The sequence below is a fragment of the Erythranthe guttata genome, chromosome 9 (genome assembly GCF_056151865.1).
Source record: "Erythranthe guttata isolate IM_541 chromosome 9, IM_541, whole genome shotgun sequence".
Lineage (NCBI taxonomy): Eukaryota > Viridiplantae > Streptophyta > Magnoliopsida > Lamiales > Phrymaceae > Erythranthe > Erythranthe guttata.
Window position 1 is genome coordinate 14,523,572 of NC_142541.1, and position 24,876 is coordinate 14,548,447.

General features: G+C 37.4%; 6 protein-coding genes across 8 annotated transcripts; 4 read left to right on the forward strand and 2 right to left on the reverse strand.

Annotated features, from left to right (window-relative positions):
• The first annotated feature begins 2,863 nt into the window (after window positions 1-2,863).
• Window positions 2,864-8,163, forward strand: MMH-1 (MUTM homolog-1). Of its 2 annotated transcripts, none has more exons than XM_013001235.2 (10): window positions 2,864-3,199; window positions 4,029-4,080; window positions 4,563-4,620; window positions 5,066-5,134; window positions 5,226-5,351; window positions 6,044-6,094; window positions 6,489-6,566; window positions 6,661-6,760; window positions 7,305-7,339; window positions 7,426-8,163. In XM_013001235.2, the coding sequence occupies exons 1-10, from the start codon at window positions 2,971-2,973 to the stop codon at window positions 7,942-7,944; spliced, it is 1,317 nt and encodes a 438-aa protein (XP_012856689.2). In that variant the 5' UTR covers window positions 2,864-2,970; the 3' UTR covers window positions 7,945-8,163. The 2 variants fall into 2 exon arrangements, with proteins under 2 accessions (XP_012856689.2, XP_012856688.2); XM_013001234.2 differs by lacking the exon at window positions 6,661-6,760 and adding an exon at window positions 6,816-6,918 and having other exon boundaries at window positions 2,866-3,199.
• Window positions 8,164-9,530: 1,367 nt separating this feature from the next.
• LOC105975815 (alpha/beta-Hydrolases superfamily protein) lies at window positions 9,531-12,772 on the reverse strand. Its single transcript, XM_013001047.2, has 11 exons — window positions 12,408-12,772; window positions 12,204-12,279; window positions 12,050-12,135; window positions 11,806-11,899; window positions 11,640-11,716; window positions 11,343-11,470; window positions 11,137-11,208; window positions 10,762-10,832; window positions 10,247-10,322; window positions 9,845-9,988; window positions 9,531-9,760 (listed from the first exon to the last, which is right to left on the reverse strand). Exons 1-11 carry the CDS (start codon window positions 12,654-12,656, stop codon window positions 9,718-9,720), a joined length of 1,116 nt encoding a protein of 371 aa, XP_012856501.2. The 5' UTR covers window positions 12,657-12,772; the 3' UTR covers window positions 9,531-9,717.
• Window positions 12,773-12,848: 76 nt separating this feature from the next.
• Window positions 12,849-15,794, forward strand: LOC105975813 (protein FAR1-RELATED SEQUENCE 8). 2 transcript variants are annotated; one of them, XM_013001046.2, is made up of 2 exons: window positions 12,849-13,064; window positions 13,514-15,794. In XM_013001046.2, exons 1-2 carry the CDS (start codon window positions 12,996-12,998, stop codon window positions 15,623-15,625), a joined length of 2,181 nt encoding a protein of 726 aa, XP_012856500.2. In that variant the 5' UTR covers window positions 12,849-12,995; the 3' UTR covers window positions 15,626-15,794. The 2 variants fall into 2 exon arrangements, with proteins under 2 accessions (XP_012856500.2, XP_088679164.1); XM_088823038.1 differs by lacking the exon at window positions 12,849-13,064 and adding an exon at window positions 13,160-13,271.
• A 462-nt stretch (window positions 15,795-16,256) lies between these two features.
• LOC105976003 (protein FAR1-RELATED SEQUENCE 6) lies at window positions 16,257-19,254 on the forward strand. The gene is made up of 2 exons (XM_013001275.2): window positions 16,257-16,427; window positions 17,116-19,254. Exon 2 carries the CDS (start codon window positions 17,129-17,131, stop codon window positions 19,163-19,165), a length of 2,037 nt encoding a protein of 678 aa, XP_012856729.2. The 5' UTR covers window positions 16,257-16,427; window positions 17,116-17,128; the 3' UTR covers window positions 19,166-19,254.
• Window positions 19,255-19,698: 444 nt separating this feature from the next.
• On the forward strand, window positions 19,699-22,567 carry LOC105975959 (protein FAR1-RELATED SEQUENCE 6). Its single transcript, XM_013001221.2, has 2 exons — window positions 19,699-20,011; window positions 20,434-22,567. The coding sequence occupies exon 2, from the start codon at window positions 20,434-20,436 to the stop codon at window positions 22,438-22,440; it is 2,007 nt and encodes a 668-aa protein (XP_012856675.2). The 5' UTR covers window positions 19,699-20,011; the 3' UTR covers window positions 22,441-22,567.
• Window positions 22,443-23,530, reverse strand: LOC105975960 (Hus1-like protein). Its single transcript, XM_013001222.2, has one exon. The coding sequence runs from the start codon at window positions 23,528-23,530 to the stop codon at window positions 22,619-22,621; it is 912 nt and encodes a 303-aa protein (XP_012856676.2). The 3' UTR covers window positions 22,443-22,618.
• Between the last annotated feature and the right edge of the window lie 1,346 nt (window positions 23,531-24,876).

A 24,876-nucleotide genomic window follows, 5' to 3' on the forward strand; every position in this document is an offset into this window, starting at 1 on the left:
CTACAGATTTAACAAGTAATTAATTTCAGTATTTTGATTATTTGATATATATATATATTATGAATGATATTATATTATAATTCATTTATATTTTTATAATTATAGAAGTATAAACATATAATTCATTTATATAGGTCACAGAGTAATTTCAATATTTATTAATTGTTCGGATTTCAAAACGGTAGTTTATCTTACACTCTTTCAACAAAAAAATAACCTGACATTAATTTTCGACTAATACAATAACAAACTTGAGGCAAATTTTATGATTATTATACGATTCTTGAATTATTTATATCTAGGAAAAAAATAAACTATACTACTTCCACGTCGTCCAAAATGAAACCTAATTTTCAGTCTTTTTTTTTTTTTTAATTTCGTGTTGTTTAGCATGGAATCTGGAATCAATATAGGGTTCCCGTGTTGACCAATACAAAATAACTATAAAGAAAATAAAAAAAATTAAAAAATTACCTGAAAATCGAGATAATCATCGTCTACCTGGTTTAAATTAGTTATGTGTTGATAAAATCAAAAAACGTAACAATTTACGAGATTGAAAGTGAAAGAACTTGTTAAACGGTAAGAGTTTTCGGAATTATAATCATATACTATGCAACCTATCAAAAGTCCTTCTGCGTCCATCAGGCCCATGAATAATTGATAATAAATATATTGGTTTTTTTTTTGTTTTTTTTTTTTTTTTTCTATCGACCCTTAAATCAAATTATTTATATATATAATATATATAAATATATACATTCCTCGTGTAAAATATTTTAGTTATGTCAGTGATATTTGAATTATTTCATTTAATTCGAATATAGATTGGTCCCTCTTCGATGAAAGGATCTTGTTCTCAAATTGAAAAAATCGAACGAGTCTGCATTCAAGTTGAACATGACTGTTCTCAAACTACTCTAAACACACATGTGCAGCTGCAATATTAATCAAATTGATTTTATATTATAGTGTTGTAATTCCACAATAATTAATTTTGACTTTATGCCTTCAATTATTGTTGAATATACATTAACTTGAGTAAATTGTATTTTATGGCATAACAAAATTCATGACGTTACTAGTACATATGGAGTATTATTTTTAAACGTAACGCTTAGTTGACTAGTAATTTAGTATTGCACTATAGATTATTGCTTGAAATAAACACAATCTCCATAAATTTATTAATTGATTATATTTTATTGATATATAATATAACTAAATAAAAGATTTTTACTGCACGAGGTGATTATATTTATATAGAGTGTAGATGCAGTTAAATTCCCATACATTAATACAGTCGGAAATAACAAAATTTTATTAATTTTTAAATTATTGAATATTTTAATACATTTTTACCGAGTCGGGACCGATAAAAATATTATTTGAGTAAGATTATTAATTTATCGAAATTCTACTGTACATTATAAATCTATAATTGATTCATATTTAGGCCTAACGAGTCTCAAATTTAATCAAACATGCGTGCCTCTTGACCAAATTACGAATTGCCATCCCACAAAAACTACATATTTACAAAAATAAGTTTCGTAGCTACATTTATATGTAATAACATATGGTCACATTAAATATTTGTTTGGAATGTAGAAGAAAAATGATGGTCCGTTTTTTAATTTAGTGAGGTGAAGATAGAGGTATAAATGAGGCGAGTTCAACAGATTTCTCAAATTTTGTATATCTTTTAAATTTTATATCATTATACATTTTTTTACTAATATATATTATTTATAAATATAATAAAAAAAGGGAATAAAAAGTTCGAGTTCGAGTTCGAGTTCGATCCAATTCAATTCATGTAGAGAAGAAAATGCCAAAAATTATTGGATTGTTTCATTTTAGCATATTTCATGACCATACGGTACAAACAAACTAATTAAGATTCCAAGTCAAACGATTTCATTAAAAAATAAGTAATTAGCACTAAGCTTAGTTTAACAGTTCAATAATGACTGTTATTCGAGAATATTAACTCCAATTATTTGGTGATATATTAACAATAGGACAACTCAATTTATGCTGTTAATCCATGGAATCTATTCTTGGCATCTTGATAGATTCTCTATATAGCTTGAAGGAATCAGTTTGTCGAATCTTTTACGGTAATGATTTTTTTTCGATAACATAAAGAACAACTAATCATATATGTGTATTAGGTAAATATTCATTTAGATTTTCCGTTTATTAATTTGCAGAGGATATGAGAGATGTAGACAAATTCAATACTTGTACAAATAACATGACTAAAATATTCATAAATTTTGTTTGCATTAATTCAGTCTTTTAAATCAATAAAGAGTGAGTTAAATCAATTAAAATTGAAAAAAAATCTTAAAAGTAAAAAATAATTGAACAAATTATGGCCACATCTGACTTATGGTCAAATTATGAAACTTAACCCCTGTTGGGTAATTATAACCATCCCTTAAATATGTATTATCTTACGAAAAATTCATCCAGAGGTAAATTTAGGAATATTAAATCGGTAAAATCGAATCGAAATTTCGGTACGCCAACATTTCATACCGTTTACCGAATTGAATATACGATTTTGGTTCGGTAAATAACCGAATCACATAAATTTTATGTAAAAATATTTGAAAGGAGGGGTGGCTGTAATTACTCAAACAAAAGATGTTTTTTTTCGTAATTTGGTCATACCTAAGGGATGGCTGTAATTAGCCAAACAAGAATGATTTTTTCGTAATTTGACCATACCTCAGGGTATGGCCGTAATTTGCCAAAATAATATCATATCAACACAAAAAAAGAAAATGCCATGTGGCAAAGAATATAAAAAACAATTGATTTGGAATTTAAATTTTACAAGATTGCCCCTCCCTAGACAAAGCAAAACAGCGCGCGAAAACCCAGAAGAACCCTCCTATCACACTTGGCCATTCTCCATTCTTCGACGGTAGAGTACAGTAGCGCTGCTGCAATTGAACAATGCCGGAGCTGCCGGAGGTGGAGGCCGCGCGCCGGGCGTTAGAGGAACACTGCGTGGGGAAGAAGATCAAGAGATCGGCGGTCGCCGATGATTCAAAAGTCATTGACGGCGTCTCTCCGAAGGATTTCGAGGCGGCGCTCGTCGGTAAAACTATTGTCGCCGCTCACCGCAAGGGAAAGAACATGTGGCTTCAGCTTGATTCCCCTCCTTTTCCCTCTTTCCAATTCGGTACTGCTGTGTTTGTTTTGAGATTTAAGGGAAAAAAAAACCCTAAGCTGCATCCATTACCGTCCTTATCAGTGTTGAGATATTAATCGTGCAATTTAATTATTTTTTTGTTTACATAGTTTTTATTCTTAATACTGTTTTTACTATGGAGTTTATCGAGAATTTTACCCGTGACGCTTTGGGCATTCAGTGAGGTAGCAGCCTAGAAGGTCAAATCAGTAAAGCCATAGAATATACTCTTAAGCGTAATTGATTAGATTGGAACTTTGTTATTTGATCATTGTAATGTTTGCTAGGGTTGGTTTTATTGTTTTAACATAGAATAAGTGTTTGAAACTCCGAATTAGTTAGGAGGTGTGGCCGTACTCGTAGGGAGTCTAGTATTCATGTTTTTGGCTTTAGAGAATGGTAATGTTGTTGAATATACATTGGTTGTTCGGAGTTTGGTTGATTTGAAAAAAAACACATTGAATTGATTTAGTTTTCCCCTGACAATACTTTTCCTTTTTCGGCATGATTGGATTTTGTGTCTTAACTTTTCAAGCACGAATTATGACTTCGACGTAGTTTTGGGTTCCATCTTCTTGGCAAGAATGTCTACTTTGCAGAAAAGTGAGCGAGGACAATTTGGAAATAAGCATATTATAAGATACATACTTGCCATATTTCTTTCGTAAAATGGTGAGAGGATATTGTTGCTGGATCTTCATAAGACAGTGCCTTTTTTTTTTTAAATGATGATTATCATGTCTGCCTTTTCTTTCGTTGTCTGTATTTAATAGACTCAATGGTCTTTCTCTTAAAGTTTATTTTCATTTGTTTCTTACAGGAATGGCTGGAGCTGTTTATATCAAGGGGGTTGCAGTCACTAAATATAAGCGGTAAGTTGCATGCGGCTTATCAGGATACCACCGTGCGTTTTTTGAAAACTCAGCCATCTGCATTATTTTTGTTACAGACACATGTGATTTAGCAATTCGTACTAGGATTTGAATTGCCGAGTCTGTGTCCGAAGTTGTCATGTATAAGAAATTATTATTGCAATCTTCTGATTCATTACCGAACTAGATCACATTTGAAGTACAATTAACCTACACATTATCCCCCATTAACATTTTCATATCAGCATGGACCTAACTTTCGTCTTTCAACCACCATCTAGAGTTAAGAAGATTAAAAACATGACTACACTTGAGAGAAAAAGGGGAAAAAAGCTCAAATTGACTGAAATGTTGTGAAGCAGTGGGATAATCTGTTGCTAAAAACAGAAGATTATGGTCAAAGGGCAAATTGTTTAGCTTCTTATGTCATTTATTAAATTCTTTATACTAGTGGCTGTGATTGAATATGCTAGTATTGACAGGTCTGCCGTTAAGGATACAGATGAGTGGCCTTCCAAGTATTCCAAGTTATTCGTTGAAGTAAGAATCCCATTACTATATTTAATGGGATTGAAACTACTTATTCTTGAAAAATGAACTACAAAATTATGTGCACTATGGTACTTGAGAAATTCACACCACTTGGCTCCAATGTATGCATTCTGCACTAAAATGGAAAAGAAGTTTACATGGCATGTACATATACACATGCACATGTGTCTATAATATGTATATATGTATATTGTTATCTAGTCAGGATTTGCAGAATTTCTACTTTCTTTGTCGGTGGGGGGTGGGGGTGGGGGGTGTATTAAGGCTCTGATGTTTCTTTTTGCTGGAGCTATCAGTATTTCTTCTTTTCTTTTCCTCTGAAGCATACTTGGCATAAACAAAAAAGTTGCTTACATAGTTCTTAGTTTGCAATCTAGATACATAATATAATTGTTTTTTAAATTTCTGACAATGATACTTCCTTGTGGCTCAGCTAGATGATGGTTTGGAGTTCTCTTTTACTGACAAGAGGCGGTTTGCTAAAGTTCGTTTGCTTGACAATGTAATGTGAAACTATTCATTCATATGCTCGTTTCTTTTTTCCTTAATCAAACTGAAATTTTGAAGATGATGACACACTGACTCTTTAACAGCCTGTTTCTGTGCCCCCAATCTCTGAGCTTGGTCCTGATGCATTGAAGGAGCCTATGACAGTAGATGGGTTGAACAGTTCATTGAGCAAGAAGAAGATTGGAATTAAGGCTCTTTTACTTGACCAGGTTTTTTTTTATGGTTTTACTATTTAAATGTGTGCGGATTTAAAGGGTTGCCTCTAGCGTATAGCCATAACCTTTGCGAAGGGATACTTCACTGTTGCTTCACAAATCACCTTAACTAACACTTATCTATCTGATAACCGAACCGAACCCGAACCCGAACCCGAACCCAAAACCCGAAAAAAAGGAAAAATCGAAACCAAAAGTCCGAAAACCCAACCGAAACCCAAAATAAAAAATCCGAAACCCGAAAACCCAACCCAAATCCGAAAACCTAAAACCCGAACCCCGAAAACCCAACCGAAATCCGAAACCGAAACCCGAAAATCCCAAACCCAAATGCCCAAAACCCGAAACCCAAAAACCCAAAACCGAACCCCAAAACTCAAGAGCTTGTTTGATTGTAATTTGTAACTCAAGAATTCTCGTTTTTCACATTGTGCATCTTTATAGCATCGTTGATTAATGTTCAGTCTATTATCTCATGGAGATGAAATGTGTTCCTGACTGACTGGATATCTATGACAGTGCTCGGTAGTCAATAAAAAAAAAGCTTTAGCTGAAAGAGTTAATTGAGCATGGTTTCTTAGTATGAAATTTTATATAGACACATTTGATGCAATGATGAAATCTACTTAAAATGTTTGTTTTCTTTAGACTGTTTTCAGGCGTTATATGTATGTTATTTTGTACAGAGTTTTATCTCGGGCATTGGTAATTGGATGGCTGATGAAGTGCTATATCAAGTCAGTAAGCTTTATTCTCCATCACGTTTCTGTTTTGCATGCAAAAAAAAAAAAAGTGCTATGGTGCTGCTACAGTATTTTCTTTATTTTCATCAGATTTAGTAACTGAGTTCCTCTTTTAGTGTTTGAACTTAGGAGTTAGGACTGTTCTTTCTGAGCAAGTTTAAGTCAGTATCCATAACAAAAGCAAAACTCTTATCCCGGGTTTTACATTTGTTTCTGAAATGAGAAAGTATGAACAGGCATAAGTTATCAATTTCTTCAATTTGAAACATCTATTCTTGGCCAACTTGTTACAGATTCAAGTTCAACACTATTATTACCTTAGTTTGTCCGTGATGAAGAACAGACAAGATTATACAATTCGATTTAATAGATTGTTGTGATTTAACAGGCAAAAATCCATCCACAGCAAGCTGCTTCAAGCTTGTCCAAAGAAAACTGTGCAACCTTGCTCAAGTGCATTAACGAGGTGACAATTATGTATTAATATTAGCTCCATGTCTTTATCTTCAAAATGCTTGCACTCTATATGGCTGTTCTGTTACTGGAGACTGTACTTTTAGGTTACAAATTTTGCTGTTGAAGTTGATGCTGACAGCCTCCGCTTCCCTGTTGAATGGCTGTTTCATTTTCGCTGGGGCAAAAAGCCCGGAAAAGTTGATGGTGAGATGTTTTTAACATATCTATTAATTTGACATTCAATGATTTAATTTTACAGGTGACTGAAAAGGCTATGGAAGTTGGGGCCGATAGTAGTCAGTTCCCTAGTAATTGGATTTTCCATTCCCGGGATAAGAAGCCTGGCAAGGCTTTTGTTGATGGTCTGGTTCTTGACCCGTGCCATACTCTTTATTGTGTTGCAGTTAATTTTTACAGTCATGTAATGTTCAATTAAGAGCTTTTGCTGATGCCACCCTAAGCAGCATTTCTATATAGTCTTTCTCTTAATCCCGATTCTTCTGGTTTGTTTTCACTTTATAGACTTACTAATACTGCTATATTCACGGTCATAGTCGTGCATAATTTTGTGAAAAGACGACTTTTGAACTATTAAATTCCTTGGTGAGGTTCCACAGGATTATGCAGCTGAAGTTGTATCATCTAATGTATCTATTATTTAATTCTTATGGAGTGATTTCTCGCTCGCAGGTTATAGATACATCGATTTCTTTACGTGAGATAACTAATGAATTACTCTCTCTGACAGGTAAGGAAATTGAATTCATCAATGCTGGCGGCAGGGTATGTTTTTTTTTTCTTCTTGCAATTCGATGTAAGCATTTATGACGACGTTATTTTGCGGGAGACTCAATTTACATCTATTGCAGACTACAGCATATGTCCCGGAGTTGCAAAAGCTAACCGGCAATCAAGCTGTAAAAGAAGCATCCAAGAAAACTACTGCTGACAAAAGCCACAGTATTGACCAGTTGGAAAACGAAGAAGACGAGCCTAAGAAAGCTAAAGTAGTGAAAGGAACGAAGACGATTAATAGAGTAGCCACAAAGCCTTCCTCGAAGAACAAGTCCGATGCAAGTGTTGAAGATTCTGACAATGATGATGACAGCAATGGTGTTGATGATGTAATATCTTCAAAGAGAACAAGAGGGGCTAAGAACCCTCCTGCAAAAAGCAAAAATGTGGAGGGGCAAAAGAGTCAAACGAGAAGGAAAGTTGCTCCTGCAAAGAGAAAGATCGAGGAAAGTGATGGTGATGACCTCAGCAATTCGAGTGGCAGTAGCGATAATGATAACGATAATGGAAAACGGGCGAAGGCTTCAGTAGCAGCGTCGAAGAAAAAGGTTGCATCCAGTCGGAATGCAAAGCCAAAGAAAAAGGTGAAATAATTACCTATGCAGCCACTACTCTTACATTTTATTGACAGCAATCGGTACTGCTTTTTTGTCTTTTTGAGTAATTAAAAATGATATGCGATGACAAATCGTACTACTTTTATGCTTCTAGTTCTTAGACAGACTCCAAATGCCCTGTAGTAATATTTTGTATCCGAAATTGGGTGATTTGCGAAATGGTTCCACCTCTAAAGTATGTACATGTGGCTTTTCTGTGACTTCAATATGCAATGCCAATGACAATGCAGAGATAGTGTGCATACTAGGGGTGGGAACGAGCCGAGCTCGAGCCGAGCTCGGCTCTTTTGGCCAGCTCGAGCTCGAGCTCGAGTCCATGTTCCCGAGCTCGAGCTCGAGCTCATCGAGCCAATTTTTTTTGGCTCGAGCTCGAGCTCGAGCCAATTTTGGCGAGCTCGAGCTCGAGCTCGAGCTCAGGCTTAAATAATTTTTTTTTTTTTTTTTGTTTTTTTTTTTATTATTATTATTTAATTTTTTTATTAAAATTATTTTTTTTATTAGAAATTATTCATAGGAAAATAAAAAAAAATTATAAAATAAATAATGAACTCTAGTTATATATATTTTTTATTTTTTCTATTATTATTATTATTATTATTATTATTATTATAATATTTTATATAATTATGAATTATTTAAGTAATATAGATTTGTTTCTATTTAAATACTAGATATATTTATTATTATAGACTATTTACTATTTAGTTAATAATAATAATAATAATAATAATAATAAGAATAAGAATAATATATATATATATATATATATATATATATATATATATATATATATATATATATATATATATATATATATATATATATATATATATATATATGTAAAAAGAAAAAAGAAAAAAAAAAAAAAAAAAAAAAAAAAAAAAAAAAAATAGAAGGCAGCTCGCGAGCTGTCGAACAACTAATTTTGGGCTCGAGCTCGAGCTCGTCCGAAGCTCGAGCTCGTGAGCTCGAGCTCGAGCTCGAAAATCCCGAGCTCGAGTTCGAGCTTTTTTCGAGCCGGCTCGTCGAGTTCGCGAGCCGGCTCGGCTCGTTTACCACCCCTAGTGCATACATTGTGAATTAATTGGTCGTCTTATCGAATGCCGCTTTTAGGGTTTATACGAGGAAAACTTGTATAAATGTGGGGCAGGTTGACTTGATATAAAACGGAAACCGTTCAGAAAAATCTAGTCCCCTTTCGAATCAGTGGCATGGCATGTTCAAGAAGATTTATATTTTGTCACAAGTTCTTATAAGTGCATTTATCGACGGATTTTATGCAACGAGTCCAAATGGGAATGATTTGAAAGTGACCATAAATTCCGGATCAAATAACTCAATTCAAACAAATTCAATTGATTATTATGATGAATCTGAAATGCCTCCTTCGAATCCTCCCATCAAGATACAACGTTTATTATAAGCCGTAATTTTCCGTCACCCATTTCCTTCTATAACCAAAAGGAAGTACGTGAAATTGTATTAATATTTAAAACCTAAGCTTTTTTTTTTTTTTTTTTTTTTTTTTTTTTTTTTTTTTTGTGTGTGGTTCGAGACGTATGTACTTGCCAACTTGTTTCAGAGCCAAGTTTTCAATATTTACTTACATTCTCTGTCTCTGTATTACAATAAAATACACTGCCTTTGCAACATATGAAACAAATATACATTGGTAGTGGAAGCAATTATCTACCTTCAAAAGATAAGCTCCTCCGCAGTTGAGATGTCTGCGCGCGAGACGCATTTTGTTCATCGCAAAAATACATTCAATGCCTCGATAACTTTCTCCGGCCTGCAGGAAAAAAAAAAAAGTCTTTGATGTGAGCTAGAAAACGCAATATATTTGTACATGAACAAGTTCCGGGAGTTTTATTACCAGTCCTCCTGTGGCATGTGGCCTGCACCTTCAATCAACTTAAGCTTTATTACATTAGGATTCCCTTTCTGAAATTCTTCTGCCTCTGATTGAGGAAGATACTTGTCTGCTATTCCCCATGCAACCAATATTGGCTTGTCCCAGCTGAAGAACCATATTGGGCAAGTTTCCATCATTTTGGAAGAGAAAATTATACGGTATCAATGGCGGGCATCAAGGACAATTTTTTTTCGAAAAATTCAATTTGAAGATTTTTAATATTCCGAATATTATTGTAATTAACTAAAAACATGATGCAATGTTCTTTAAAAATAGGATTGAATGCATCTAAAAAGCACAAATATAATCTCAAAAAAAGATATGCTCCAGGACATTTTCCGAAAATTTCTGATCGTATTGTACCTTCCAGCTGCAAATCCAGCTGACACTTGGCTGTTTGTATCCTTGAAATTAGCTTTTTTTGTCGCCTCAAGCAGAGCTGAAAACACCAAGAGATGTAGAATCACTCGATGTGTTCATATCACATGATTATGAAAATTTGGAGCATTTCATATATGCACATCAAATTGCCTCTAACCCATACTATACGATAACTTCACACATGGCATTATTAGTTACAATAGTTTTAGCTTATAATCCATTTGGCAGTCACAAATGACGGTAAATGACTTGGGAGATACTAAAGTCTTGTTGAAAAACTAAACCACGGAGAGAAATGTAATATAGCTAACGTTAAGGGAACAAGTTTTTCCTACTCAGACTTAATGATTTGCAAGTAAAAGTAGGACTCGCGGCACTAATGATATATACTTTTAAGAAAAACAGTACTGAAAATTAGCTGGAAGCTTGACACGACAAAACATTAATAGTAATTGTCTGCAGAAGATTCAATTCCAGGATTCGACAGGATTACTAACCAAATCCAGGTCCGCTGCTGGACAAATACGGTAACCGATACACATCTGCCTTATCCAGCTTCAACACGTAGCTGCCATGAACATTACTTTATTTAGTGAGCGAAACACGCATGAAATAAGTGTAAATCACAAATGGGAATTACTAATAATGCCACTCAACAGTGATTTTAATCAGCTAATTCTCCATGCACTTATATAAAACTAAAATCATCTTCAACAAATAACAATACGTATTCAGATAAATGCATGCAATATCTGAACAGTCTATCCATTAATACTAGTTAGAGCAAAAGCGTAAATCTCAAATAAATGGTTAGGCACTTCTAAAAGAAAGTAAATTTTTCTTAAGATGGAAGTAAATTTATTGATACGTACGCGCTACCTGCTTCAATAAAGCGCTCAGCCATAACTGCATTCTGGCAAGTGAATTCACCAAGAAACGGAATCCTGGTCATAGGCAAACGAGGATAACATCTATTGTCATATAAAACAAATAACAAAAATGATAGTAAAATACGAAAAAATGACATGTCACTTTAATAGAAACAACATGCATTACTAATTGGAGGTCGAAATAAAACCTTAGTTGTTGAAATAGTCCAGGAAGTGCGGATGAGATTGTCAATGGGGTGTTCATGATTGCAAGCTTTGATATTCTGCTTTGATGTTTCAAAGCCCATGTCAATCCGTACGACCCCACCAAAAATCCCTACAAAAGGAAAAATAGATGCAAGAGTTTATTTACAATTAAAGTACGATGGTTTAAAATTTGCATGCATTTTGATTTGAGAAAAGCAAGAATAATATTTGGAAACGAACATATTTTCTGGTTAGGATATGTACTGCTTAGTCATCATCAATACATGAAAAGTTCAAACCTGAACCACTAGATAAAATGGTGACGTAATTCCAAGAGTATCCAGTAATTTGTCAAATACATCATGGAATTCTTTCTCTGTCAATAAAATGTTACGAATTCAGATATCCACAGAAAACTTCGTGCTACGATCACATTTTAAAATAATTGATCAAAAAGTCACAAACCTGTATAGTCAAAACCATATCCAGCTTGAGGCTTGTCACTAAAACCAAATCCTATCCAGTCAGGAGCAAAGCAGTGGAATCCATAACCAGCCATCTACGAAAGAAAGAAATACATATATAAAGCCGATAAATACAAAAATATTTTATCGAACGAAAAAAAACACGGTCAGAGGAGAAAACGTAACTAGAAACACAGTACTGGAGCCAACTCAAATTATTAACTAATAAGATCGCCAAAAAATACCTCAGACATAACAACTCGATAGCTGTAGGACTGCGTCGGAGCTCCGTGGAGAAACACGATGGTCCCACGGCGGCTCTCAGGCGATCCTGCAGAAGAAAGAAAATTAAGTTTTAATTTGAAATAAAGAACAAATTGTAATGCAATGAATTTTTACCTGTTTCTCTCACAAACCATTTGAACTTTCCAGATCTAATGTAAGAGCCATACTCCTTTCCCTTGTCTTCTGTTCTCTTCAATAAAACATAGCGACAGAGAAATTAGCTTATTGATTATAAATAAAACCTAATTAATTAATTAAGAGGCTAAAAAACAAATTGAATTGATAAACACAATTTAGAAAACAGATGGCTGTTCTTACGTAGAGCACTTGACCAACGTTTCCGTCCTCGGCGGGGGATTCCGGGAGCTGAATGGCGCCGCGGCTCGACGGATTATCGGTGACGAAGCCGAACGGATTGAAAGCTGGTTTATCGCCGTCGTCTTCAGAAGATTTGGCAATTGTGCGGAGGAATCGTTTCGGAATGGAGAATCTGCTTGGAGCAATCGAAGAAACGGCGGGGGAGAAGAAATGCGGCGGAGAAGGAGGAGAAATGAGAGAGAAAGGCATGCTGCGGTGGTGAAGTGGCGGCGCTGTTGATTGATGGTGGTGGTGGTGGTGGTGGTGTGAGAGCAAGTGGAGGGGAATTCGAATTTTACGACCACCACTAACTACTGATACTGAAAATCTCTGCTTTTATATGACTATAATGCCCCTCGTTTTGCTTCGTTAAATGACTATAATGCCCTTCATAAGTTTACAGATTCGAATTGAATTTTCAATTTGATTAATTGCAAATACGTGAAAGTATAGGGGCCGAGTAGTAAAAAACGTAGGAATTGGATAGGGTAAAAATTTGCTACCCTCTCAGGCTTTGACTCAACCCCGCGTCAACCTCTCTCCTAGTAAATGGCCGACGATGCCGTCTTTTCTCCCGCCGGCGAGGGTTTATCGCCGAATTCCGGCATCGAAATCTCTGTAAGTCATTATCGGCTGTTTATTTTGTCGCCGTTAACTGCAATTTGTTCACCAGCAGATGAGTATATCATCACTCTATTTAAAAAAAAAAAAGCCGAATTTTTATAATAATCCACTGGAAAAATTGGGGGAAATCTATCTACTGGATTCAGATAATTTATGAATCATTGTTTTCTTGTAGTAATTTCGTAATTTTTCCAGCTTGAGGTATCCTGAATTATTTTTTCAATAATTGGCCTATTTTTTTAATTTTTAATTTTTAATTTTTTTAATTTTTTTGTGCTGTCTTTACATGTTCACTGTTATTGGAAAATCATAATGCGGTATGAAGTTAATTAGCAAAATATTGATTCTTAATCGCCTTTGTAAGGGTTGCAGTATCCATGTTGGATAAAAATTATTTCGATTACGTTTGAAGCTATAATAATGTCTTTTTGGTTTCTTCGTAGATGGAAGAAGAAGGTTCCGGAAACAGCGAAGAGCTGCTCGATGATGAGGGGGAAGAAGATTTCGAAATCGAAACCAACGCCCTTACGAATGAAGACAACCAAATACTCGAAGTCAAGAGTGACAATCTCGAAAGCGCCATTCATCAAGCACTCATAGTTCAAAGAACTGATCTTGAAAACGAATGCGAGCATGTGCTTGATATTTATGCCAATAATAACGGGAATATAGCAGATGCTCAAACCGACCACATCGAAGGAAAATCTTATCTCCCGCCTGTAGTTGGAATGGAGTTTGAATCGTACGAAGATGCATACAACTATTACAACTGCTACGCAAAGGAGCTTGGTTTCGGTATTAGGGTCAAATCCTCGTGGACAAAGCGTAACAGCAAAGAGAAGCGTGGGGCAGTGCTCTGCTGCAACTGCGAGGGTTTTAAGACAACGAAAGAAGCGAGCACTCAGAGGAAGGAAACTAGGACAGGGTGTCAGGCCATGATTAGGTTAAGGTTGGTTGAGTCTAGTAATAGATGGAGATTGGATGAAGTTAAAATCGAGCACAACCATTTATTCGATCATGAAAAGGCTCAAAATTCGAGGTCCCACAAGAAGACGGAAGCAGGTACTAAAAGGAAGTTGGAATCTGCTGTCGAAGTAGAGATACAAACGATTAAGTTATTTCGAACTCCAGTGAGTTATGGAAGCTCGAGCGAAAGAGAACCCAATAACAATTTAGATCCGATGAAAAGAATGAAATTCGGAAACGGTGATATATTAGCTCTTTACGATTATTTTCGCCGTTCGCAGCTTACTGATCCAAACTTCTTTTATATCATGGATTTAAGTGACGAAGGTTATTTGAGGAATGTATTTTGGATTGATTCTCGGTCGAGAGCTGCCTATAGTTATTTTGGGGATGTGGTGGTAGTTGATACAACCTGTGTGTCGAATAAGTACGATCTTCCTCTTTTGTCATTTAGTGGGCTGAATCACCACGGTGAATCTTTATTACTTGGATGTTGTTTGCTAGTGGATGAAACCCTCGAAACATATATTTGGCTGATGAGAGCGTGGCTTACGTGTTTATCCGGGCGGGCCCCACAAACTATAATCACGGACCGGTGCAAGTTCTTGCAGGGTGCGATATACGAGGTTCTTCCTAGGTCCAATCATCGTCTTTGTCTACCACATGTTATGCGTAGCATCCAAGAAAATTTGGAAGTTAGGGAATCGGAAATGTTCGGGAAGGTTCTAGATAGAACAGTGTACGCCTCGATGAAAGTCGAAGAATTCGAAACGAGGTGGGAGGAGATGGTTCAACGTTTTGCTGTCAAGGACCATGACTGGCTTCGGAATTTGTACGAAGATCGAGAAAAATGGGTCCCGGTTTATTCGAAAAACACTCCCGGTGGAATCTTTACAGGGGAATACATAAACCCGTTTTTCCACGGGTACTTACACGAACGCATGACTTGGAGTGAATTTTTCAACGTACACGAATTGCTTTTACAGAAAAAGATACACAAGGAAGCTTTAGACGATTTCGAGTCGAGAGAGTTTATGCCCGTTTTGCAAACGAGGTGCAATTACGAACTGCAGGCTTCCCAACTGTACAGTAAAGGAATATTCTCGAAGTTTCTAGAAGAAATAGTGCTGATGTGTAACTGTTTCGGCGTAGCTCAAATTCACACAAACGGGGCAATCGTCACGTATGTGGTCAAAGAACGAGATGCTGACGTGGCAGAAGTAAAGAATTTCGAAGTGGTGTACGATAAAGTCGGGGCGGAAGTTCGGTGTGTATGTGGTTGCTTTAATTTCAGAGGGTATTTATGCCGCCATGCATTGAGTGTGCTCAGCTGCAACGGGGTTGAAGAAATACCGAGCCAGTATATATTGACACGGTGGAGGAAGGATGTAAAGCGTATTTACAGTCACGATTTTGATTCTAACGGGATTGATGTTAGTAACCCCGTTCAACGGTATGATCATTTGTATAGACGGGCGATGCAAGTTGTTGCGGAGGGAATGAGGTCGAGAGAGCATCATATGGTTGCGTGGCAAGCGTTCAAGGAGTCGCTTAATAAGGTTCGTCTTGCGGCCGAGAAACCTGTATAAATCGGCGCCATTTTTATTTTTAATTTTATACAAAAGTATTGAATCTTGTTTTTGCCTTCTCATACAAAAGTTTGAGATACTTTACTGTATAGTGAGAAATTATTCCCAAAGTGTATATATATTGTTCGTTGTCTACCTTCTTGTAAAATATACACAATTGTTTTTTTCATTTTCTTTTTTTTCCGCTGATGTTGTTAAGTTATTACTCTATTTTTGGGTTGTTGAATCATAAATCTAAATTCTTTCAAAAATAATATAGATAATAACAATATATAAATATTATAAATAAATTATACAATTATGTAAATATCGATAAAATAAATATACAGTGTAATAACAAAAATTTATGTATGTCTGTTAGAGCTTATGAAGGTTATAATATCTATATCAATTCACATACTCGAATTTTAAAAATCTCCACGTTTCACAAATATATAAAAAATAAATTTTATTTAATTAAATATAAATATACGTAATTTATAGTTAACGTCTCAATATATTCTCAGTTAATTTTCATTGAAAATATAGTAAACTTAAATTTTCTTAATTCGTTGTAAATAGTAAGATTTAATCAATTTTTTGGAACAACTTTTTTTTTTTTATTAAATCTTACTATTTACGATTTAATCAATACCGTGGACCTTTTTGTAGGGGATAACTAATTCCCAAATTTCATAATCAACGACAAAATCTCTAACAAAAAAACCCCTCGACTACAGTGAGGTACAACATTGTTCCCGCCGGAGCACCGCCAGTAGCTTTCTCCGGTGCCGGATATCCGCCTACTTTGTCGCTATTGAAGGTAAGCTGTGTAATTTCTATTTTATTTCTCTTAAATTATGTCAATTATATGCAAACTCAAAGTTGAGGAAAAAATGCATATTGCAGAAAATCTCACTCAGTTGATTATGACTCTACAAGAACTGAAACATTGTAGCTTTTCATGAACTTCTGGTGTTGAATGCACAGATTATCGTAAAGTTGTATTTGTTAGACTGGTGTTTCTGTTTTCTCGATTAGGGCTAATTTTTTTATAAGTTTGGGTGAATTACAGTAATCCCCTAGGTAAAATCAAATTACGAAAAACTCCTCCTGTTTGGGTAATTACAACTGCCCCTCAACTATGAATTTTCATACTAGTCCACTTACGGTGTCGATTCAACAGGATCTTCTACATTCCGTGGAATGTTCTCTAGTTTGTACTCGTTTTGAAATTCTGATAATTTATGCAGGGAAGGGCATGCATTAGTATAATCGCTTTCGAACCACTTGAATGTGCATTTAGCATATCGAATGCTCGATTAGCTATGCATCAGTAACTGACAAAATATTGATTTGTGCTTGAAGAGAATAAACTATGATAGTTTTGCATTTTTACGAGGAATTGAGAAATTATCTGCTTTTGCTGCTTTGAACTTGTGAACAGAAGGAAATAGTTTAGATATTTTTTTTTTTCAATTCTGTGTTTTTTCGGGCTTATATATGTTCAGACTGAGAGATTGTATGGAAGAAACTCTCGACACCGAGCAAACAACAGACGTAGTACTATCATCCTCTGCGGGTCCCCCACAAACCGACGGTCAAAATGTCATTCTCGAAGTCGACACTTCCGAAGCAAGTAAAAAAGAATTCGTCGCTCCAGCTGCGGGAATGGAATTCGAGTCCTACGAAGACGCGTACAACTACTACAACTGTTACGCCACAGAATCAGGCTTCAGCGTGAGGGTGAAAAATTCGTGGTTCAAACGCAACAGCAGAGAGAAATACGGCGCCGTACTGTGCTGCAGTAGCCAGGGTTTCAAAAGAGTTAAAGATGTGAACCGCCTGAGGAAGGAAACTCGAACCGGCTGCCCTGCTATGATGAGGATGAGGTTGGCCGATTCTAAGAGGTGGCGTGTACTTGAAGCAACCCTCGAGCACAACCACACATTAGGAGCGCTGAAGAAGATAGGCAGTGGGCCCCACAGAAAGATGCTGTTTAAATCCGAACCCGAAACACCGCCCGTAAAATTATACCGTGCTCTTGTCGTAGATGGTGGGACCCCCTCCGATTTCAATCAAACGCTGGCTAAAAGTTCGTCGGAAACTCTGAATCAATTGAACTTGAAAAAGGGGGATACGCAGGCGATGTACAATTATTTGTGCCGTATGCAGCTTACGAACCCTAATTTCGTGTACTTGATGGATTTAAATGAGGAGGGGCGTTTAAGGAATGTGTACTGGGTGGATGCGAGGGCTAGGGCTGCGAATGCCTACTTCGGCGACGTTATTTTCCTCGACACTGTGTGCCTTTCGAATAAGTACGAGGTGCCGCTCATTTCATTCGTGGGCATAAATCACCACGGTCATTTGATTTTACTCGGTTGTGGCTTGCTCGCGTGCGAGTCAATACAGTCGTACGTTTGGCTTTTCAAAGCGTGGCTTTCTTGTAAATCCGGAAATCGGAATCCCCCACAAACTATTGTCACCGATAGATGCAAGATTTTGCAGGCTGCAATTTCGGACGTGTTCCCAAAGTCAAATCATCGGTTTTCCTTGTCGCACATAATGAAAAAAGTTCCGGAAAAATTGGGTGGATTGAGAAACTATGATGGTATAAGGAAAGCAATTGTGAAAGGAGTATACGAGGCTGTAAAGCCGTTCGATTTCGAAGCAGCGTGGGCGTTTATGATCCAGCAGTTTGGCATTGCTGATAACGAGTGGCTGAGATCGTTGTACGAGGATCGTGCAAAGTGGGCCCCGGTTTACCTTAAGGACACCTTCTTCTTCGGAATGGCTGCTGCACGGCCAGGCGAGACACTGAACCCGTTTTTCGAAAAGTACCTGCACAAGCAAACCCCACTGAAAGAATTTCTCGACAAGTACGAATTAGCCCTGCAGAAAAAGCACAATGAGGAGGCGAATTCGGACATGGAATCGAGAAGCTCGAGCATCGATTTAAAGACGAGATGCTCGTTCGAAGTACAGCTGTCGAAAGTGTACACTAGAGGAATATTTAAAAGATTCCAATTGGAGGTGGAGGAGATGTACTCGTGTTTCGGCACAATGCAGGTACACGTAGATGGGGCGATCACGATATTCTTGGTGAAGGAAAGGGTTCTCTGCGAAGGGAATAGGAGAGAGATAAGGGATTTCGAAGTTCTTTATAATCGAGGTGCTGGCGAGGTTCGTTGCATATGCAGCTGCTTCAACTTCTACGGGTATTTGTGCAGGCACGCATTGTGCGTGCTGAATTTTAACGGAGTGGAGGAGATTCCTTCCAAGTATATTCTGTCGAGGTGGACGAAAGATTATAAGCGGTTGTGTGTCGAGGAAAATGGGAGTGGTGGTGGTGGTGGTGGTGGTGGTGGCGGCGGTGGCGGCGGTGATATTACGGAACGGGGGCGGTGGTTCGAGCAGTTGTACAGAAGTGCATTGCAGGTGGTGGAGGAGGGGGTGGTTTCATTGGACCATTATAAGGTTGCTTTGCAAATGTTTGATGAGTCATTGGATAGAGTTCACAATATTGAACAAAAAAATGTGCCTACTCATCTTTTGTAATATGATCTCTCTCTTTTTCTTACAGTTTTGTATATTATGTGTTTCCTTAAAAGCATTTGCCTAAAAAAAATTTAAACAAATTTTTTGAATTTTTTTGACTTATTAAGTTAAGGGTAAATTATGGACACACTCCTGATGTAAGGTTAAATTACGAAAAATTCCTCATATTTGGGTAATTACAATCATTCCATCAATTCTTACGCGTCCACCTTTATGGTGACCAATTCAATAGAAACTTCTAGATTTTGTGGAATGTTTTCTAATTTGTACTCGTTTTGTGCAAAATTGCAGTTTCTAATACACCACAATATGATATTTACAAAACAAGAAACACATCTTATGATCATCTTATTTTAAAATGTGGAGATCGAATGGGATAAAACGGATATAAACTGGAGAATATTCCACATAATCTAGAATATTCTACTAAATTTGATACCGCAAGGGTGGATGAGTAAGAAATTCTTAATTGAGAGAGGTGGTTGTAATTACCCAAACATGAGGAATTTTTTCATAATTTGATTATACCTCAGGGGTGGCCGTAGTAAATTAAGTGCTTCAGATTTCTCTAATTTAGGAGGTTTAAGGGGTCAATTTGCAATATTGCCAACAAATTCGGTCCAAAAGTGCAAATACTCTAAAAAGTTGTCCAAACTAAAAACTTAACAAGGGTACATTTGAGAATTCACAACCAAGCTGATGACGACGATGTGTAATTTGTTAACGATACCCTAGAGGCACCGCTGTGTCTGTACAACCACTCAACATTTGGGGGACTGCTCCTCCGCCGCCGCACCGCCGCAATTGCCAGGCCACGCCGCCGGATTTACATCAACATTATCAATTGTAAGCATACTTCCAGTTATCTCCGTGCTCTTGTATAAATCACGAGGGTGATGAATGTCTGGGTGAAACTGCTTTACTATGTCTGATTACAATGGATTAATTTGATTTTGGTTTTTCTGTTTCTCTGCGGAATTAGGAATGATGAAATCTCTTAATTTAATTCCGAATTCACAGCACATAATTACATTCAGCGGAGCATTAATCTGTATAGATATGTATGTATATATATGAATTCAAGTTAATCAATCATAATTCATGAATCAATCTTTACACTAAGCTACTTGGAAGCTGCAATTGTTTCTTTCTTTCTGCTAGTATAGTTTAGTGAGAGAGTATTTCTCGATTTTAATCGACTTCAGTTACCACATTATATGATATATTAATCGAATTTGTTCTTATTTCGTTTTCCCCTTCTTCGCTAGATGGATGAATTTTCTCTAAATACCGAACCTGCGTGTGATGACGAGGCTGAAGAATTTGAAATCGATGGAGAATGTGCGATGACGGAATACGTCGGTCAAACCGGTAATATTCTGCGAGGTGAAAATCCTCTGCCTCCAGCTGTAGGAATGGAGTTCGATTCGTACGATGATGTTTATTACTTCTACAACTGTTACGCGAAACAACAAGGATTCGGAGTAAGAGTGAGCAATACTTGGTACAGAAAGAGCAAAGAAAGATACAGAGCAAAATTCAGCTGTAGCAGTGCAGGTTTCAAGAAGAAAACCGAAGCCAATCGGCCGAGGCCCGAAACTCGAACGGGCTGTCCTGCAATGATTAAATTTAGGTTAATGGATAATCATCGCTGGAGAATTATAGAAATGGAACTCGAGCATAATCACTTAACTGGTCCAGCTGGCGGTAGCTTCTGTAAATCTCGTAGGATAACGGATCTTGGAAGTAAGAGGCCTTTGTCGATAGACGGCTCCGAGGAAGTTTGTAAAATCAAATTGTTTAGAACGTTGGTAATTGATGAAGAAGACGACGGAGGCGAAACTAGGATTAATATTGATGGGGGCGACGATAAATTGAAGCTTAAACAAGGTGATGCGCGAGAAATGCTGGATTTTTTCACGAGAATGCAGTTGACTAGTCCTGGTTTCTTTTATGTTATGGATTTTAATGAGAAAGGGTGTTTGAGGAATGTATTTTGGGCAGAAACGAGGTGTAGGGCAGCCTATGGTTACTTTGGAGATGTTGTGTTTTTCGATACTAAATCTTTGACTGAAAATTACGAGGTTCCGTTGGTTGTATTTGCTTGCATCAATCACCACATGCAGATGGTGTCATTAGGGTGTGGTTTGGTTTCGAGCCAGAGTGTCGAGTCGTTTATATGGCTGTTCAGAGCGTGGCTCACGTATATGGTGGGGCGGGCCCCACAAACTATCATTACTGGGCCCTGTAAAGCCTTGCAAAGTGCTGTTTCCGATGTTTTTCCGAGGGCTTTTCATTGCCTTTCCTTGACAAATATTAAGGAAAAGATTGCTAGCGAATTCGATCCAGCATTTACTAGAGTCGTTTATGGTTCTTTGAGAGTGGACGAGTTTGAATTGGCTTGGGAGGACATGGTGAAGACACATGGACTTGAAAATCACAAGTGGCTCCAAACCTTGTACGAAGATCGGAAGCGGTGGGTCCCGCTCTATTTGAAGGAAGTTTTCTTGGCGGGACTTTTTCCCGTTAAGGAAAACGAGAGATTGTCTTCGCCTTTCGAGGAATACTTGAGCCCACAAACTTCTCTCAAGGAGTTTCTGTGCACTTACGAACGAGCTCTTCTTGAAATCGAACAAAGAGAAACACTATCCGATATGGAATCTACAAACAACTCGAGTTGTGCACTAAAGTCGAGATTCTCCTTCGAGCTGCAGCTCTCGAAACTGTACACGAACGAAATATTCAAGAAATTTCAAGACGAGATCGAAGGTATGCACTCTTGTTTCAGTGTGAGAGAAATAAGCACCGATAGCTCATCCTTGACTTATTACATAGTGAAAGAAGACATCCTAGTTGAGCAAAACCGTAGACTAACAAGGGAGTTTGAGGTGATGTACAATACTTGCGATTCCGAGATTCTTTGCGCGTGTGGGCTCTTCAATTTCAGGGGCTATTTGTGCAGACACGCATTGAGTGTAATAAACGAGATCGGTCTGGAGGAGACTCCACCTCGGTACATCCTTGCCAGATGGAGGAAGGACATTGGTCGAGACTATATTTTCAATCATGGGTGTAATAATAACAATCATAATGGCGATGATATCGATATAAATAACCCTGTGCATAGATATGATAGCTTGTACAAATGTGTAGTGAAGGTTGTGGATGAAGGGAGGAGATCGCACGATCGATACAAGTTTGCTTCGCGGTCGTTGGATGAGATATTGAACAAAGTTCATGTCCAAGAGAATTGTCCAGCTACTAGCTCCATGTAGGATTTGTTCAGACACACTCTTCTATTTATGGTAAGAAAATTGGCATAAATCAATTAATCATGCTTTGGCATAGCTTTTGTTAACATTGTAACAGCAGTTGTGTAAATATGTGAAAATATTAGAATTATTATTTGGTAAAATTACAAAAAAAAAAATGATTGATCGAGAATCACTAGTGTCAATTTGAGCCGGGATCGAGTACTGGCAGCCTACAGTGGAGGCTAATGGATTTATCCGTTTGCCTTGTGCCCGGAACGAAGAACTGAAAGATCACGATCAAGCAACCACCTTGCGGTGCGATACCGTAGAAAGCGCAGTCGGGTTTCGCTAAACTGCACTGCAGACACTTGAAGAAATGCTTCACGCTAACTTGCACCGTCGTGGCCTCCTCTCTCTGCAAACCGCCGCCGCCTTCGGCCCTCGCCCCCAGGACCACCAGGTTCTTAAACTCGGCCCCCAAGGTGATCAGAGAAGTCGAGATCTGCAAGTGGAGGTCGCCGCGTTTGGTGATGGAAACCCCCATGACGTCACCCACGTGCTTCATCCGGTCGGCGAAGTTCTGGAGGAGGTTCAGATCGGGGGCCTTGATGAGAGTGGGCGGAATCTCCTGGCCGCTCTCGAGCGCGTGCTGGAGCTCGTCAACGTCGGCGCGTGAGAGGGGTTTGGAGATGGGGACGTCCTGCACGACGGCGGATTTGTGGCCCTTGGCCTCGAAGGTGAGGAACGGCGTGGGCAGGGTGGAGTGCGGCGGCAGCTTCTTAACCAGTTTGATGTGGAGGCCGTCGGAGGGGTGGGAGTGGGCGGAGACGGCGAGGATGGAGCGGAGGGCGCGGTGGAGGAGGGAGAGGTCGACGGAGAAGGCGATCCGATCGTCGTTCTGGCTGGAGATGCGGTAGTCGGAGAAGAGGGAGGAGATTTTAAACTGGGCGATGGATTGGGGGCCGTCGGAGTTGAGGAGGTTGTGGAGGAAGAAGGCGTGGTCCCGGGTCAAGTACAGGTGGCAGATTTTGCCCATTTTGTCAAGTGCGGGTAGGATCCTCTTCTCCAGTAGGTTGATTCCGTTGTCTGTCATCAATGCTTTGAACTTCATTGTTGATTTTTTTTTTTTCTGTGAAAAATTAGGGTTTTTGCTCTGAACCTCTCTCTCTCTCTGTGTGGGGAAGACGAAGAGGAGAAAGGAGGGTTTCTGAATTTTTGGGGGGAAATCGCGAATTGTTTTGGCCCCTTTTTTTTCACTTTTGAAAATATAAAATAAAATTGGAATTGGCAAACTAAACTCGAATTCCTTTCCCAAAATTAGAAGTGAAATTTCGGAAATTGGGACGAAAAAAACTTGTTTTGAAATTGAAAATTTCGGGTGGTAATCGGTGGAATTCAGAATCTGTAATACTTATAGGGAACATTACAGTTCTCATCCCTAAAGTTTATATCTATATCACATTTGACTCATTATGTTCACAACATTTGGTTCCTCATGTTTCAATAATTTAATATTTTGGTCATCTTCATCAATTTACTGATAGTCCGTCGGTTAAGTTAGTGGTGGGAATATGCATGATTCCGTTAGTTTTTAACACAAATTTGACGGAAAAGACTAAAAGAAAATTCTACCATGGGGAAATGAATATATTTTCTGTGAATATCGGGGACCAGATGTGAATTTAGAATCTGTATTTTTTAGTCACTTGTGATATAAAACATATAATAATACTTATAGGAAAAATTTACAGTTCTCATTCCTTAAGTTTGCATCTATTTCACATTTGGCCCATCATGTTCATAACATTTGGTCCCTCGTATTTTAATAATTTAACATTTTGGTCCTCTCCATCAATTTACCGTTACTCAGTCGGTTAAGGTAGTGGTTGGAACATGCTTGATTCCGATAATTTTTAACAGAAATTTGACGGAAAAGACTAAAGATGTTGAATTTTTCAAACATGGGGGACCGAAAATATTTTTAAGTGAATATCGGGGGTCAAATATGAAATCGGTGCAAACTTGAGGATGAAAATTGTATTTCTCCGAATACTCGGTACTATAAAAGTGTGATTACAACTTATAAGAATAAAATCGATATCTTCAGAAATTAAAATTGGATATATGTTTTCCAATTCCGTCCAAAAACAATTCGCAAAAAATGGAACTTTCGAAATGTGGAATGGGAACACTATTGTGCCAGCAAAACATATTTGGATCTGAATCGACGGAATTCGTAATTTTCAACCTTATGTAAACCATATGGGGGGATGTATGCAAACCAGAAGCATGTTTTTTTATATTTCAATAGGCTATCAAATGGATTTCGTTATTACGACAATTTAATTGTTCAGAAGCTCAAGCTCGCTCTTTACTTACTTATTTTTAATATAAATAATGTACATAATAAATATAATAAAAAAACCGGAAAAAAAAAAAACAAAATTTAGTGTGTGT